This window comes from Echiichthys vipera (genome assembly GCF_963691815.1).
Source record: "Echiichthys vipera genome assembly, chromosome: 12".
NCBI classification, from domain to species: Eukaryota; Metazoa; Chordata; class Actinopteri; order Perciformes; family Trachinidae; genus Echiichthys; species Echiichthys vipera.
Window position 1 is genome coordinate 5,866,553 of NC_139837.1, and position 18,491 is coordinate 5,885,043.

At 41.8% G+C, this 18,491-nt stretch overlaps 2 protein-coding genes across 4 annotated transcripts in view; one reads left to right on the plus strand and one right to left on the minus strand.

Moving 5' to 3' along the window:
• The window catches only part of fndc3ba (fibronectin type III domain containing 3Ba), a 102,166-nt gene extending 90,796 nt beyond the window's left edge, over nucleotides 1-11,370 (plus strand). For all 3 annotated transcript variants that reach the window (XM_083924056.1, XM_083924054.1, XM_083924055.1), the window contains exons 25-27: nucleotides 2,242-2,408; nucleotides 4,298-4,425; nucleotides 6,526-11,370. In XM_083924056.1, coding sequence (XP_083780182.1) covers nucleotides 2,242-2,408; nucleotides 4,298-4,425; nucleotides 6,526-6,837 — 607 coding nt within the window. In that variant the 3' untranslated portion in view covers nucleotides 6,838-11,370. The remainder of the gene's footprint in view (nucleotides 1-2,241; nucleotides 2,409-4,297; nucleotides 4,426-6,525) is intronic.
• Nucleotides 11,371-16,519: 5,149 nt separating this feature from the next.
• Nucleotides 16,520-17,877, minus strand: ghsra (growth hormone secretagogue receptor a; the record flags this gene model as incomplete). Its single annotated transcript, XM_083924931.1, has 2 exons — nucleotides 16,520-16,833; nucleotides 17,046-17,877. The coding sequence occupies 2 exons, from the start codon at nucleotides 17,875-17,877 to the stop codon at nucleotides 16,520-16,522; spliced, it is 1,146 nt and encodes a 381-aa protein (XP_083781057.1).
• Between the last annotated feature and the right edge of the window lie 614 nt (nucleotides 17,878-18,491).

An 18,491-nucleotide genomic window follows, 5' to 3' on the forward strand; every position in this document is an offset into this window, starting at 1 on the left:
CAAGGGAGATTGAAAGGGCAATTGGAAAAAAAGTAAAATATCCCATTTTGAAATTGCGTTGTAAACAAACATATTGAATGGCCAGCTGCAATTTCTGCAAATCTAATTTCAGATCTTCAGTGTCATCATTTAACCAGATAGCATTAGTCTCTTCGTTTTTGACATTGGCTGTCCCCAACTCTTTTTCACGCTCTTTCAGTTCAATGTTCAATTCAAGGGGGCTTTATTGGCATGGAGAACTTTGCCAAAGCAATTACATCAAATGATTGTAATATCATATATCTCTCTGTCTCTGGGCGATCTCTTTCGTGTTTATTCATCTCATTTCATTGTTAGAAAGGTGACTTCACCTCTGGAGGGCCTCTGGAGAAATGTGTGCCCTCTTTCATAAAAGTATCCCTCCCACCTCGTCCCTTACCCTCTTTGTTTTTCTCTCCCATCCACCCTGACACGTTTTTGTGGGCGTGTAAGATGATAAACAAAGCAGTTTTCTCAGGAGGATAATATTGAATCCCATTTCTCTACCTCCCTCCCTTCTCCCTCTCCGTCCCTCTTTCTCCCACAGCTTATTTTTCCACTCTTATCTCCCTGTGTGCAGACTTGTTGCTCGGATTCTGTCCTCCCACGCTCATGGCTTTTTCATTTTGACTTCTTTTCTTCACACCGTTGATGCACTTTTAAAAGCTGAGTTTGTTTTATTTCAAATTGCCGTCTCGTAGTGGTATTTGGAAAGTAAGGACGCCATGGCAACACAGGCATTGCAATGCAAAAAAGGCTTAGACCTTCAGACAATGAATGAATTATTATTATTTTTTTTTTAGATGAATGTAGGTGGAAAAACAGGCATTAGGGACAAAGCCTGTCCACCTTATTTAAGTTGAGTTCTTCTATTTTATCATTAACCCTTCTTCACCTCTCCGTCCATACAGAGTCGTGTCACTCAGCCCGCCCTCCATGCTCCATACTTCTCCATCCCTTCATTCTTGTATTCGTTTTTTTTTTCTTTATGTACACACATCTTTTTTTCAATGCAACCAGCCGACAAGCAATTCGGCCACTGAATTCCACCGGTGATGTGTGTCTGTGGTTAACTGTAAAGCAGTGAAGCAAAGGATTAACGACATCATATATCAGCCGGAGAAACACATCACTTCTTTGTAGTGCAGCGATGTAAAGAGCTCATCTGGAGTTATAGCCCACCACTAAACCATGACCTCTCTCATATCTTCTTTCACACTCTCTCTCTCTCTTCTCTTCCCTCTTACAGAAGATCCTCCATCATCGTCTCTGTTCTTGTAATTACCGGTCACCTTGCTTTATTTCTCCTCTGCCTCACATCCTCTTCTGACTGTCTTCCTCCATCACTGCCTCCTATCTTCTCACTTGCCCTATTCACCTTTCTCTTTCTCCCTCCATTCCCTCTCTCCCAAAAACCCTTCCTCGCTCAGACTTTTACCTTATTTTGCTGAAAAGCTGATAATGGAGAAAAATGACCCCCTCTTCAGCTCAAATCCCCATTTCTCCCTGACTCGCTCATTCACTCACTTATCATCTCTCCTTCAGTCCATCAACCTGTCCACCGAGCCAGCCAGAAACTTTTTGGTTCTTGTTTTCATGCGTTTTGTGATTAAGGCCTGTCGGTATTCCCCCGGTGGGTTTATAAATCACCGCTATCTTTGTCAGGGTACGTTCTCCTCTCTTCCCACCTCAATCTACCATATGCTAATCCTTTGTTTTTGGCCAATTAGAGGTGAATAAACCCTTTGGTGATCAAACACAGACCAGTATTTGAAGTAACAACAAAAGTATGCTTTATTAAGATATCGTTAGGTAAGCAATGTCTTGCACCCAGAGCTGTTAATAAGCACAGTTTACTGGTAATGCCTGCTGTGATGACTCATTGAAACTCTAGGGAAAAAGCATCAAACCAATCCTGAACTTGGTCTGAATCTGTATCCCAGACTAGTTTGGTGTTTAGTGTGATCCAAGAGCCGATGCCTCATCCATCACTGCTCTTGTTATCCCACCAGAGTTTCTCTATCACCACATCTTCTCCCTTCCTCAAAGCTATTCATAGCACCTTAACTCCGTCCTCTCACCTTCACCTCACTCTCTCACCTTCTCTCTTATCTTCGACTCACTGTCTCTCCCTTCTTCTCTGCTTCGCCCCTTTCATTTTCATTTACAACTCCTTTGGAATTCATTGTTTCTTTCTTCCTCTTCATTTTATCCAATGTCCAGGTTTGTGACCATCTACCGCGGTCCCAGCCACACCTACAAGGTCCAGAGATTGACTGAGTCCAGCAGCTACAGCTTCAGAATACAGGCCATCAGTGATGCTGGGGAGGGTCCGTTCTCTGACACACACACCTTCTGCACCACCAAGTCTGTACCCCCTGCCCTTAAAGGTAAACTGACCCAGGCAAAGTGTGTGTTTGTCTGTGTTTTTTAACATGGATGATGGCACCATGGCACCCTATTCTTAAATCCACCACTAAGTGTCTTTTTAAAAGTTTAAAAACTATAAGAATCAAACTTGAATTGAAGTCCCGGTGTAAAATCATCTCAGGGTCCTTTTAGGCAAATTGGGTCATCAAATAAGCCATTAAGACAATTTTTTTGTGTATGGACACTAACAGCCTGTCGCCCGTCTTTTTTAACCACTAATACGGCTCCAAATAACACCAAACCTCTGAAGTAGCATGATAAGAGTCCTCCTGACACATTAGCAGAAGCACCAACAACACAGTATGTAAGTTTATTAAAAGACTGTTATAAAAGACTTACCTACTGGCCCTGGTACACGCTGCTCCTAATACCGTCCATTCAAGTCATTACCAAATGCAATCCAAAGGGAAGGAGCCCATTGATGATTTTTTTCCAGCAAAACACGCTTTTAGTGTCTCTCTGGAAAATCGTTCGTTCATAAACAAAAAAAATTCTCGCTGGCTTATTTGACGACCTAATTTGCCTAAAAAGACCCTGGGATGATTTTACGCCGGAGAAATATCTTAGCTATTTATATCTTATGTGAATTGATTGCTAGGAAACATCTGTTGCAATCAAAAGAATGAACCATACGTATAAACAGGAAGTCACAGTAGCATCACTACCTGTTGCTTAACTTCCCCAAACACAATTTAAGGGATGCATACAATATATCAAATCTTAACTACTAATCCTTTTTCTGTGGACAAATTTGTGTTTTTCAGATGTCACAGTCTTGTTTGTAATGAGACGGAAATATCAGATTATACTAACCTATCTCATGTCATTTGGTCATTTATTAGAACGTTTACTCCTTTTTAGGTCGTTGTGTTATTTTTGTGAAATTTAATTTAAAATCTTGAGGTCAGATGTGTTGAATTTATAACATATTTTACCTCTTTTACTCCATATTTACTCTACATCAGCAAGCTAACGTTAGCTTTGTGGCATACATCTCAAGCAGTTTAGGAGTTAACTCTGAATGGTCGCAAAGAGGTGATTCACGTACAGGACATGAAAAGGCAATAAATTACTTTCTGTTTGGCTGGTAGAGATGACATGTTAACTGTTGCCTTGCTCGATTATTGGGGTCTTTGCTGTAAACTGTAAGCGGCAGTGGCTCATTATACCTACAATAATCACAGTAAAGAGTATCCTCTCAGGTGACATAACCTAAAAGTGTTATGGGTATGACTGTAAGGCTGCGAGGCTGTAAATCCATAAACAGCCTCGAGGGTCCAAACAGCTCCTATGAAATTGTCACTAGTGCAGGTACACTTGCAGAGAACCTTCTAGACAGTCAGCTTTCATTTAGAACAACGAGCATAATGAGGCGAGACAATTCAATGAATAGGTCCCTGGTTAGAATTAAGTCAAATGTATGCTTCATTTAGTAGTAATGCAATTAATGCAGTTCTTATTGGATTATTGTTGTTATGTTGCAGCTGTGAAATTACATCATCATTATCCATCGAAGGATATCATTGTTTTCTACAGTTATCACCACTGGAAAACAGAATTATTGCACATGAATTATCAATTGGCATACGTTCATGTAGATGTGGAGTACGTACAGTTTTACACCAGCTTCCAGGAGGGACATTGATTTTTAGTATTTACTAGCAAATATTCTGGTAGTAACTGTTATTGATGCATTCTTGCAATAGTAAAGGGTGTATTGTTTTCAGAAGAGAGTACACGTCATCTATTTCGTTCGGGGTTGAAATATTTGTTTTATATCGTCTTACTTTTCGAACAAGGGAATCTTGTCACACCTGAAATCATGTTGTGATGCCATTTATTCCAACAGCTCCCAGAGTGCACCAGCTCGAGGGGAACATATGTGAGATCACATGGGAGACTATCGCACCAATGAGAGGAGATCCTGTGAGCTACGTGCTCCAGGTGCTGGTGGGACGCGAGTCAGAATACAAACAGGTTAGTCTCATGCAGACCCATACACACACACACACGCACACTCACATCCACCCACACACACACACACACACGCACGCACACACACACCGGTCATTTGAGGATGGTGTTGAGGGAGTCCTGCTTCAAGTCATTTGTTTCTTTCCCAAAATTGTTGCAGTGTGCAAAACTACTTGGAGGATATTTCTCATCTCCCTGAGGAGGAGAACAAATCACTTTGCATTGATGGGGAAGGCATTACAGAGCACTCAACCATCAACCCAACTAGACACAAATTTGCACATTGAAGAATGAAACACACTCACTCACACTCACACTCACACTCACACTCTGTCTCTCTCTCTCTCTCACACACACACACACACACACACCATGTCTTCCCCCAACAGAGTGATAAAGAATTCTGAATTGAACCTGCAGTACCAGCAGTATTTCTTGAATGGTATTGAAGATTTTTAATGAGAATACCAACACAGAAAGAACTGCAAAAAGATTTTGGCTGAACCTGGAAATATGGTATTGGGTGGCTGGCAGTTGGGGTGATGAGAAGACTAGTAGATTGCAGACAAAGGGACATTTATCTTCTGGGATGTTTTACTCTCCGTTATTGAGTTATTGAATGTTTGAGGGGAAGAGCCGCTGATACTCACAAGAGGACAAAACCGCAGCTGTGTGTATGTGGGGAGTGTATTTGCTCATTTCATTACGCGTGCACACATCAGCTGCCAATACAAATCTGCGACGGTGCTTTTCGAACATTTGTATGCTTCCCATCCGTCTGCTTTTCCTTTTTGTGTAATCTTGAAATAAGGAGAACAGTGAGCAAGTGTGTGCATACAATATAGTTTGATTTGGAAATGTCATTCATGAATAATAGAGAAAGGAAATTCTGAAGGTTAAAGTAACCAATCAGTGCACTGTTGCATGAAATTCACATGCACACTCACTGTCCACCTGCTACCAGAGGAATTATGTGTTAATGTTTTCCTGTTCATGATCAGTGTCAGGTTAATTTTGTTGTATGACGCAGCATCACAAAATATGCGTCAAGGGGCTTTACGATCTTTAGAAAACAAACAACAACCCCCCCCCCCCCCCCCCCCCCCCCCCCAAACAATAAATAAAGGACAACTTTAACAAGGGGAAATAATGGAAAAACATCAGGAGGAGACACACAGGCGGGATCCCTTTTCCCGTGCAGTACTACCCCCTGTTTTACACGATCAAGTTAGTGTCTGTGCAGACCAGGGCAAATGACCAGCATCTCAGTTTTATAAGAACATAGGCACATAGGCAGCTGAGTGTCATCAACCACAAGCCCATACCAATGACCTTACAGAAAAAAAACAGGTATATGTTGTGCTTCTTCAGTTCCAAATGAACAAGAAGGTGACCTGATTGAAGTCGATATTGCATCCTTGAGCTGTCATTGCACTATAATGTGATTGTCATTTTATGACTCAGTCTCAGGATTATGTGAAAGAAATGAGCAAATATGGGTGCATCGTCGTTACCAAGGACATGTCAACAGCAGAGACTGGTCATTCAGTTTTTTTTAATACTCAAATCTGCAACCTTTTTATCAGTGGCTTTCAAGTGCAGTCTATTTGTATAGCTTAAAGCCATTTTCTGAACATCATTTGCACCTTGATAATGAAAAAGAATTTAGTTCCAGTAAAATAAGACGGTAAGCTAGAAAGAAGTTAATCGTGTTCGGTAAAGACAGAACTCACTCAAGAGGCTCTGTGGGGGGTCTGAGGGCCATGATGTCCTGCCAATTGTGTATTAACATAAATTGACTTGAACCCGTTCCCGTTGTAAATGGGCACCTGCTGAGAGCTTCACAGGGTATAAGCAAGCAGTCACATGGCACTGTGACCCAAACAAGCCTGCAGGTCTCTATTCCAACAAAACCCCAACCGACACATTTCACTTTATTTCACTTCTTCAGTAGAATCAAGCGGCATTGAGTTTCATTGAATAAATCTCTTCCGATGGCACAGTCTTACATGTACAGGATGTGTGTCCATTGATGAGAAAAATAAACAGTATATGATTTTACAACCTGGCTGTTAAACTTTCCATCTTTCTCTCTCCTCACAGGTTTTTAAGGGAGAGGAGGGCGTGTTCCAAATAACTGGTCTCCAGGGCAACACAGACTATCGTTTCCGCGTGGGTGCCTGCCGCCGTTGCCAGGATTCGTGCCAGGAACTGTGCGGACCACTGAGCCCCTCCTCCTTGTTCACGCTGCGCCGCCAGGAGACGGCATCATCAGGAGAGCTGTGCCCCGTGGAAACGGGCAAAGGGGTGGGCCTGATCTCCAGCGATGAGCGTTTCGCCGCGCTTATCGTGTGCGTGTTCGCAGGTTTCTCTATCCTCATCGCCTGCTTGCTACAGTACTTCTTCATGAAGTGAGGGAATTTTAACTATAGGATAGAAAGAGAAAGCAAAATCACAGAGAAACTTTAAAGAAATTCTATGAAAGAACCGAAATGAAATCAAAACAAACACTTGAGATGTACTTCTAAAGTTATGTATGTTGTTTTTTTTTTTAGTCCAAGTATTGATTCTGGCTTTCCTCAACTTGTTCATGTTGTCTTCTGCCTTCATTGAGTTTGGTCTCATATCTCTCTCTACATTCTCTGTTGTCTTTGTATCGTTGTCTGTCTCATTTGTTAAGGATTTCTGTCGAGGGAAGCCTTGTCTTAGCTGTACCTCGGTTGGGAAAGAAAACTGATAATCAAGCCTTAAAATAACTGTGAGCAAAGCAGTTGCTCCTCAAACTGACTTGCATGTTTTTATTTTGTATCTTTTTAAAACATATTTGATTAGAGAACGTGTATATTTCTTGACGGTCATTGCCTTACTTTTTTTTTTCATTGTGTAATTTGCTTTCTTGGGTTTTTTTTTTGGTTTTTTTTGCTGCAGTCTTTATTCATTTCAGCCATATTCCAATGTAGGCCTTCAAAGCTTTGGCCGTTCATACCCTATTATTCAGTTTGTTACTACAGTCAGTCACTTCATGCAATCTGCACCCGGTCTTGCACACAGACTGACCGACAAAGACACAATGCACATACTCATGCAGACTTCCATACATGCACACACGTACAGCTACACTCATGCAATGACAGTGAGAAATGCACATTTCCTCCTAAGAAGTCAATCGCATATCTGCTCAGCTTTTAACATTCAATCTCTCACTCATTCAGCTACCAAAGTGATGCAATTCATGTGTGGTGTAAGATGCTGCTATCCTGTGATTTTTATTATATCTAAGAAAGAATGGAAAACCAGTAATCTAATATATATTACACACAATATAAATATATATATATATATACATATATATATATTATAACAAATATCTATGATGCTATAAAAGTGATGTAATAAGTGATGGCAATGTAAGGTCTGAAGTACAGTGTGAAAAGAGGAGGAGTCAACTCCCGGTGCTCACTATGCAGCAGGTCTGAGGTCAGTTCAGCAGCTTGAAGGAGCCCCGTAAAAACCCTGGTCTTGGATCAGAATATGAACCCTTGTAGGTATTCGAATGTTTGGGCATTAACTGGCTCTAGCGCTAAGGAAGCCAGGCTAGGATTGTGATAGGCAACTTAATAGAAAAGAGCTGGGTGGGCTGATTGGCCTCTCAGTCAGTCCTTCCATAGTCTGCCATCTCAACTGCCATTGCTCCAGCCTATTTTATCTGTAGCTCTAGTAGCGACATGCCCGTTTGACCCAGAGGTGCTAACAGCCTGCCAGCTAGCCGTGCTTCTCAGAGCTGTGTGTGTTAACCAGGAAAAACATAAGGAGTTAGCTTTACCCACAAAAAATAGCCAGCAGCCAGCCAGTGGGCCAGAGCAGTGCTGGAGCTGTAGTTTCTCCTCCCAGCTAGTCTGTGAATTGATACATCTGAAGACTCTTCTCCTTTCTCCTCTCATGCCCATAATTATCTGTAATCACCTTTTGCTCTGGTTGCTCTTCTCTTGCTTTCAATCCATCCCATCACTCTGCCCATGCACTACTCTCTCATGCTCTCTCTACTTCTCTCTATCTATCTATATCCATCTATCTATTAAAAGGGGCTTTATTGACATATAATCAGAGCTGCCCATAGTTATCTGTAATCACCTTTTGGTCTGGCTGCTCTGCTCTTGCTTTCAATCCATCCCATCACTCTGCCCATGCTCTCTCTCTCTCTCTTTCTCTCTCGCTCTCGCTCTCGCTCAGTCTCGCTCTCTATTAAAAGGTGCTTTATTGACATAAACAGAGCAGTAGCAAGTCTTTGGTCTCTCTTCAGACGGACATGTTCTCTGGGGACTGGAACTAATGTTCACTAACCAAACAAGCCTTTGACAGAACACAACTCAACAGAACAGGGCATTCTGACACACACCCAAAAAACCCCTGACCTCCCGCCTGACTGAACTCCCTTTTTATCCCAACCCTGAAAAAACAAAGCCACGGTACATCCCAATACATACCCAGATAATCCAAAGAAGTCACAGTGACCTGCTTGATTAATGTGTGACATGTCTACTGTTGTCAGGCGGGGTGCAGTGGAAGGAGGATTGGGTGGGAAGGGGGTTATGGAAGAGTGACGGGGCGGTAGTGTAGCCCCTCCACTCAACTCTGATTGGCAGCCTGTAACGTACCTCAGGGATAAGGCCTTACAGAGGGGAGATCTAATCCTGTCATCCCCATCATAGTCATCATTTCCTCTCTTGCTCTGTTTCTCTCTGTCTTCCTCCCTCCCTTTTATCTTTTTCTTTCATGTTTTGATGCTGTATCTTGTCCTCTGTCAATGCTGTGCCTTGCTCCTGTATGTGTCAGTAAGCAAAGTGGTTTACTAGCTCAATATACCTTTGCCAAAGTTGATGGGAAAGTTAAGGTAGAGTTCTTTTCTAGGTTTTTATTTATACTATATATTTGCATACAGTACTTTACATGCCAATTACAGTGCAATCTTCATTTATTTATTGTTTAAAGATTAAGAGACAAGTGTAGTTATATACTAATTTTTTCCTTGTAGCATGTTTTTTTTTTTTAATGGATGTATGTTAGATTGTATGATTAAGGCCAGCATTCCTTATCTCAGTAACCCTTTAAGTATTTCTCTTACAGCTGTTGGGAACCTGTAGCTCATCAGTCCATGCATTGCAGTTATCATTGCCGTTTCAAACATGTAACCAAATGCCGATGTATTTTGTTTTTTCATCTCCTGTTGCGGCCATGCACAGCCGAGCAGCTCTTGTAATGCTTAGAGAGACATGTAGCAAAGCAAGGCCTTAGGGTCAGTTCAAGTCATCCGTGTTGGGATAAACGTTGCTGCCTTTTTTCCCTGATTAGTGTTATAATGAAGCTTCTGAGCATCTTTTTACTGTTTTATTGCCAAAGTGCAGGCTTCTTGTGTCCACTAGATGTTGCGTTTGCAGTCGTCTAAAGGGTTCTGTGATGCTCTTCTGTAACGACACAGCATTACGATTATTATTATTATTATTATTATTCTCTCAAAAGGAAAAAAAAACATTAACTTGATCTGTGATTATGCTTCTTTTCATATTATCTTTTATTATTTTGTTTTGTAAAGCAAAATGTGCCATTTTGAAATGTGTAGCCCCTTTCGGAGGAGAGTTTTTAACACAACCTGATTTCACACTGAAAGGTAAAAAAAATAAAAAAAGGAGGCAAAAACAATCATACGATGATTTCAGGCAGATGATGACAATAATAATATTGACGATTCCTTGTTCAGGCTAGTGCTGGTATAGCAGTAGTTAGCATTTTGTATCCAGTATTTTGCTAAGAGATGATATACAGAGATATCTATAGAGCTATAGAATGAGACGGTAATACATTATGACTAACAGAGTTGAAGCACTTTTTTTATGCCGAGCATTAGTCTTGATGAGGTTAATACGAGCGAGAAGAGACACGAGGTCCATCGCTCTGTTCCAAACACTACTGCCAACGCCGTCTGTTACATTCATTGGCATTATTTTGTTGTTGGCGTCACTGTGACATTGGCATTACTGGAGCATGGGTCTGTGTTTCTAAAAAAAAGGCACCCTGCTCCCCGCAGAATGCAAACAACGGCGACAAAGGAAGTACAGTTCATAGGGAGTACGGCTCCTTTCTGAGACTTGGTGTGTCTACCTAGCCTGTTGCATTGTAGTCGACAGGTGATATGTGAGATGTTCTGTCCTCAAACCCCATCCACAGGCCCGTTATTCCCCCTTTTTCAAGCCTTAATGCCCCACCGGGAGAGCAGAGGTGTGTGGCTGAGCTCAGGCCAGCCGTGTTAGTGTTGTACAGTCTGAGGTTAACACAGTGTTAACTGAAAGGTTGCGTGATTGCGGGCAGGGTACTCCCTCTATGTGCTTTGTTGTTTTTGTTTAATTCATTTTGAAATGCTGGTGATTTTATAGACATCCCCGCCCCTTCCCCACCCACCCTGCAGGTCCTGCACATTTGGCAGTTATGTCAAGAACAAGAGACAATTTTTTGCCCAGCAACCCCACGTCTGTGCCTTCTGATCAGTTTTTTTTTCCTTTATTTTATTTTTTTTTTATGTTTTGTACGTTTTACAGTAAGTAGAGAATTTTGACTGAGAATTTGGCAATTTGACAAACGTACAGAGACTCAATGGTATTTAACTATTTTTTAAGCAAGACAAAAAAAAGAAACATATTTTTACCTCACGAGCTAAAAGCAAACATTCCAATGTTGTCATGGTCTACGAATTGAGAAAAAAAAAAGAAATTCATGCATTTCTTCTTGTATTGTAAATGTTAGACAATTTCATATGCATTATATAAAAGAAACTGCCATATCAATTTTAATGTATAGATTTTTGCAAATACTACCCTATGTATGTAAGACGTAACTGTATCGGTAGCGTATATATAATATATTTATGCCCAATAAATGTTTTGATTTTTTTTCTGACTTTGATTGCACCTGTTTGTTTTATTGTGTGTGTCATTATCCATCGGCCCTTCGACCTACATATGAAGAGCTCTTTTCCAAAACGAGATAAAAGCCAAATTTAAAACAAATGAGTTTGAGCCACTTTGCTGTAAACAGAACCTTTTCACTGCTTCATTAATGTTTCATGCCAAATCTCTATATTTCCTGGTTTAAAATGGTCTCAAGATGCAGTTCCTTTCCAAACCGCGACCACCGCCAAACCTATTTTTAGCCTAAATGCGATACGTCCTCTCGACCAATCAGAATTCAGTGAGCGTTCTATGCGATCCAACATGGCGGCGCTCTGAAGCGGGAGAGTTTTATGTTTCGTCCGTCCGTTCAACATGTTCAGACTGAGCCATGAACCATTCTGACAAGATACATTGAATATTAACCAAATGTGTGGGTCCAGGTAAAAAATGTAATTTTCCTGAAAACTATTCAAATGGATTTATAGCGTTTTGGAAAAGAGCTCCTCATATACACTGTTACACTGTTTTACGTATATATAGTTCTGCGTATGATCCCTTTTCTACAGATAAGCGTATCACATACTGTATCACACTTCAGCTAACTGGAAATATATTTAATATGCCAACAAAGGCTACAGCCAATGTCAATGCAAAAAAAACATTTTGCTGACATTTACTGTTGTGTAGCAGTATTGATTTTTATCTTCTGGATTTAATGAGAGAACGATGATTCTGCTCTCATCAGATACACCTTTATGTACCGTTGTAAGCCTACCCGAGTAGTAATCAATATTTATAATGTTGAGGTTTTAAATCAGAATCGATTCATTAATAACATCTAACAGTCGTAATTCCTCAAGGGGATAAATTCCCAAATGTGGGTCTGGGTCTCATTCATGTGATCAAAGACAGTTTTGTATTTTTTCCACACATTTCCAAAGGGGAAAAATTGGAGTGAGCGCATATGTGTCTGTGTGAAGGTGTGTCGGTTGTAGATTTACTCTCCAGTGGATGCGATAGTGTTTTTAGTCAGATAGCGAAGAAGAGGGTCATCCCCTGCTGTCCCTGAAAGCCGCCTGAGAGAGACAGCTGCTCTGCCCGCTCAATTCCCCTCATCCTGCAGCCTCCCAACAGGGGGATAATGGCCTTTTTTTGTGAGCGTTAGCATAGGTTTGTTTACAGTGGGAGAGAAACTGAACGATTAAATTGGTGGCAGCAAAACAACACTCTTCCACTATCTCACCTTTATCTTTTTTTTAGTTAAGTATTATTACAGCAATAAGAAACCCTTGTTCTTGGGAGGGACACTGTAAGGAGTGGTCATGCGATACCTTGCTCTACCAGAACCATTTTTTTTTTTTTTTTTTTTTTTTTTTTACCATGGCTCTAGAGTACAGTGGTTGCCCTCAACCGACATTGGCATTTGGCAATGTCGGTACAGGACGACCACTGTACTTCTGACTTAAATATCTCAGAAACTACTGGATGGATTGTAATTAAAGTTTTTGCAGACATTCGTGGACCACAGAGGATGAAGCCTACTGACTCTGATGATCATGAGGTGAACATTTGTGCTTGTAGGTGAATTGTCTCAACAGCTATTAGATTGATTTCCATGAAGTCTGATCAGATAAAGACTAACTACTTTTGCCCCTTCAGGATGAGACGTAATTGGTGCTACCTTAACTTTTAATGTACATGCTCAACACAGAAATAGTGACCATGGTAAATGTTATGTCTACTAAACATTAGCATGTTAACATTGACATTGTGAGCATGTTAGCATACTAATGTTTGCATTGAGCTCAAAGCATGTAGCATGACTGTAGACTAATAAAGAGAAAGTCTTGTTTAAATGGATCCTGGAGGATATTTTGTCCCCGTCACAGGATGGCTCCAGAAATATGACTGTGTCTGTGCACAGTCCCAGTAGAGCACCTCTGGTATTCTGCACCACTGACTCTCACACTAACTGTCAAGTCTGCACGGACCATTTCCAGCACTTTGCTAAATCCATGCAGCAAATAAATGTCACCTTTTGTAGGGGTTCACATGTACAAGGTGTACAAGCATGCCTCTCTTTGCACAACAGCTTATGCCAGTCTACAATGTACCAAATAAAGTGGCTATACCGCAAGCGCACATTATTATAGATGTGAACTCCTCTTTAACCCCAACCCCCTCCTCTTTGTCTAGGTAATGTGTTCACACTCCACTGCACAGCCCACACCTAAATTAACTATCATTTCTGACTCATTGATGAAACTCTCAATTTATTCACTTTTTTTTTTATTGTCTATTTTTCGTGGAACAATTTGTTAGGGACCTCTCATCTCTGTTCTTTCGCACCTTCTCATCTATCATCCACCCACTGACCATCCCCTATGAAATACCAACCTAGCTCTTATTTATCCCCTTAATTAACTTTCTTTCATTAGATTTATATATAACATATATACCACTTAAACATAGTGTTCTGTTCTTCAGCTCAGACTTTAACGAACCTCTGCTGAACATGTTGTACTCAGAGGTTTCTCTAAACACCCTGTAGGCGTTTTAGATGTTACCACAGAGGTGAGCAAGGGAGTCTTTTGAGCCCTGTATGGCATCTGAGGCCAGAGCTTGCTGTCTTTGAGGCTGTTTAAGGTGATGGAGCGATGCTGTGCCATGTAGCCACAAAAAATACAACTGCTGAGATAAGAGAGAACACACTGCTGTGTCTCTGTGCAATCTACGGACTAGGGTTACACCCCACTGAGACTTACATCATTTAATGGGGTATAGCAGGGTCACATGGATAAAAGATCACAGGCCAAGATGCGTCATGCATCTCTCACTCCACACTGAGTGATACAGTCTCTACTTCAACGATGATGTTGTGGGTGGAAGGTTAATTTTAAGTGGTATGTTAGATTCACAGTCCTCAGTTTGCAATTTGCATCTCATACCTTTAGAGACAAAAAGCTACCCGATTGACAAGTATGTGCCATGCAGATCAGAGGAAGAATACAAATGTTGTTAAATGTTGTAAAAGAAAAAGCAAAGAGGAGCTGAGTTATCCTTTTTTTACTGTTACAAGACTTTATCATAAGACAGATACAGCATATCCCAGCAGGGGATATTCACAGACATCTTCAAAAATATGAAAATATGAGTCAATATTTACTCTTTTAATTATACATCATATAGATGAATAAATAGTATGTCATGACATCAGTATGTACAGTCAGAATCATGTATTAACAGAGATACATTCTTCAGAGCCAGGAGGCCATGTTTTTTAAATCCAGTGCAGATTAGTGGAGGCTGGTGCGGTGATTTGGACTGCTGAAACCATCTGAGTGCACAGCGTTGAGTGTATACGTAGCATTACAATGCATGTATTTACATGTTAAAGCAAGCACAGCATCACTTTCACTAATCATCTTTGTCCAAAAGGATGCATTATACACTTTACAAAATGTAATCACTTTTATTTTTCTGCAACTGTTGCATTATCTTATATACATATTTAAAGGAAATGCTATTTAAAAAAAACATTCTTGTACAATCATGTTGTAAAATGTTGGTTGGCACCTTTGGCACATTAGAATGTTTCTTTTTCAGTTCGCACATCATCATGCACTGTAAAGTCAATCATGAAAATAGTTCCCCCCGCACCCATGCCATCCTTCATTTGAAGCAATCTTTGGAAAATCAATAAACAAGACAAGTAAGACGTACATAATATAACTTGTACTGTGCGTGTTTGATTTAGCCATTGAAGAATTTACTCTGAACACTTTTGGGAAAGGGCAAAAATAGCAGCTAATACACAAAGTTGACTGCTCTTGTACTTTTGTGAATGTGTGATTGTTGAAAATGTATGTTTTCTATCACTTACCAAAGCTCGGCACTTCGCCCCAATATATAGCTGTAATAAACCAAAAATGCCATATATGTTGTATGCAGGTATTTGACATCAGCACAGCTGAGGTGGCTAATGTCAGCAATGTTTCATCGGTGCACAGTTGAAAATACTCAGAAAGCTAGGGCGTGTATGGCCACTGACATGTTCATTTTTACAGTAAAAGTAGTCTGCCTTCTTTGTCTGACGCACCAAACTGACACTACCTAAGTTCTTTATTTAGAGGTACCTTCTCACGTCTTCCTCGTCATTTTTTTCCAATCGATTTCTTTTAAGTAGCAAGAGCCTGTGACTTGAATAACTGTGATAATTTAGCAAGAAGTATAATTACAAAAATTAGAGACATTATTATACATATCTTGAAAATGTTTACATTCTTTAAATGATCTCATGGTGGCTAAACATGGCTCCCATGAACCAAACTCCAATCTTGATGTTGAAACCCACTGCTGTGCAGTTCATGGCTACACAGGAATATAAATGATCTTCACTTCAGGGACTGTGGCCAATCATGGCAGCATCAACACAGCATGGACTTGAAGTTCCAAGATACAGGGCATTCAGCATGTCAAAAGTTAGTAACAGTGACATGGTAGGTTTACATATCCACACTCTCTCTCTAACAAATGACAGAAATCACATCCAAAACATGACACCAGGCACACAATAGAATACACACATGCAAATACTCTCTCTCTCTCTCTCTCACACACACACACACACACACACACACGCACACACATGCACACTGCACTTCTGCCCCTCTCTGAAGGAGTACAGAACAGTGCCACAAGTTCTACAGTGCTTTCTTTGTCATCCAGAGTATGAATACAATATAAGGCAATTATAGATGTCAATTATACGTATATGTGTGCGTGTATACGGGCACGCGCGCCCCTATCTTGACAGCATGTGTATCAATAGAAGCACATCAGGCTGGTGTGTATTTTGCACTCCACCAGTGGTGCTTTTGAAATCCTGCTGCGTTTGTTGTTGCATGAATATTGAATGGCACTTGCTGAAATCATCCAACAAGAAAATGAACTGTCGAAGTTTTATTGATGCACGGGGACAAAGTGGCTATAGTCTCGCGGCTTCTTGTGGCTCGCGCTTTTTTTCCTCCTGTGTCTTTTAGTCTCAGTGAAATAAAGGCAATTGTCGCGCTCTCATGAACAGAGCCGTTTTTTCGGCCTGGTAGAAATAATGGCAGTGTTATTAACCAATAACTGATATTTTGACAGCCATACGTTTAGAAGCTGACTGTGGATTCCGTCCAGCCGTTTAAGCCGTCACCCTTCATGGTGCTGGCTGTACGGCCTCGTGGCGGCTGGTTGTCGGTCAGGCCGAAGAGGCGCGCCGCTGCGCCCCGATATTTCCAGGACATTGTGTTGTAGAGGATAGGGTTGATGGCGGCACTCAGGTAGAAGAGAACTACGGACACTAAACTGCAGTACTCGGACAACAAAGACAGTAGCGGGGACGGAGCATCCAGAGAGCGGAACTGCAGGTAGCGACCCACATGGAACGGCAACCAGCACAGGACAAAAGCCAGCACCACCACCACTGTAGGAGGGAGAGGAGGAGAATGAAGAATAAGAATAAAAGGAGAGGGAGGGGTGGGGAGGTAAATTGATGCAGGAGGAGTGGATTAGGATGAGGATGAGGAGAGGATTAATAAAGTTGCAAAAAAAAGCTGTGTAGCAATGTAGTTGTAAACGTTCTTCTTATATCCTATAATTTATGCTGTGCGTAATTTGCGCGCTCTCCAAACTTACCCAACATCTTGATGGTCTGCCTGTTGCTTTTGTCTCGGTGAGCCACACGGGAGCTGGTGTTTGTCTCCCTATGCCTCTGCCACAGCCGACGGCCTATGAGGCTGTAGAGCACTGTGAGACAGAAGACCGGCATGAAGAAGAACACAGAGCTCAACCACACCATGGCCCCCATCAGGCCTGACTCCACTGCGTAGTGCGTCATCTTACACTCCCGGGTGTCTCCGGCCTCCGGGGAGAAACCAGTCTCATTCATTCCTGAACTGAAGTTTGGCCACATGCTGTCACGCTCCACTCCCACCATGACAAACACAGGCCCGGCGCTCAATAGAGATACTGTCCAGAGTAGAAGAATGAGGGCGCGCACCCGTCTTTTGGTAACCAAGGCCTTGGCACGTAGTGGGAAACAGATGGCCAGGTAGCGCTCCACTGACAGCGCGGTGATGCTCAGGATAGTTGAGTAGGTGCATGACTCTGACACGAACTGAAAGAGCTTACAGAGCGCCGCCCCAAACCGCCAGGGCCTGTACCTCCACATACGGTAGAGGTCCAGTGGCATACAGAGGAAGATGAGCAGGTCGGATACGGCCATGCTACATAGGTACAAGTTGGTGGTAGTGCGCATGTCCCTGTACTTACTGACCACCAAAATGGTCATGACATTCCCGGTCACCCCGACGAGAAACAGCAGCGTACAGGCGATGGTGATGGCCGTGAGGAGAGGGATTGAGTAGTAATTGAGAGGAGGTAGATCTGCGTCCCTTGTGTCGTTGTGGGTCTCCTCCCAGCTGCTGTTATGGGAGAGGTACTCCGAGAGATTGGGCCAAGATGGCATGCTGTCGCCGCGCGGTTATTCACGGGGCCGTACCTGGCCCTGACTGTTTAAGGCACCCCGGATCTTGGACTCCTCACGCACCTTGTCGCTTCCCTTTTGTCCCATCATCAGTGTTTGAGTTGCGGAGGTAATGTCAAAGGTTGGCAGCCGTGCGTAAAATCGAGATCCTTGCCTGGGCAAACATTCTTATGTTTACAGTGAAGGTGAAACAGATGACAATTCTGAGCGGGAAATTAACTTATGAGATCCTCGAGTGAACAGATAGCCCTCTCCAGAGTCTAACACAAAACCTGAGGCTATAATAAGTCGATCCGAATTATCCATCCATATGTTAACTGCACATCACCAACCGAAATGAATGCGGAGGTGCATCAAATGTATAGCTAATGTAGAAAAAAAACAGATGCAGCAGAAAAACACAGCATACACATATATTAAATAAAAAAAACAATCACAAATTTAACTTAAAGACATGTTGTCTCCCGCGTCCTTTCTGTCAGTTAGAGCCACCAACAGCTGAGTGCTTTGAGGCAAATGAAACACGAGAGTCCTTCATGTTGCAAAAGAGTGCCAAAGAGTTCCCATCACCAGCAGCGCGTCCCTGTTTGCGCGTC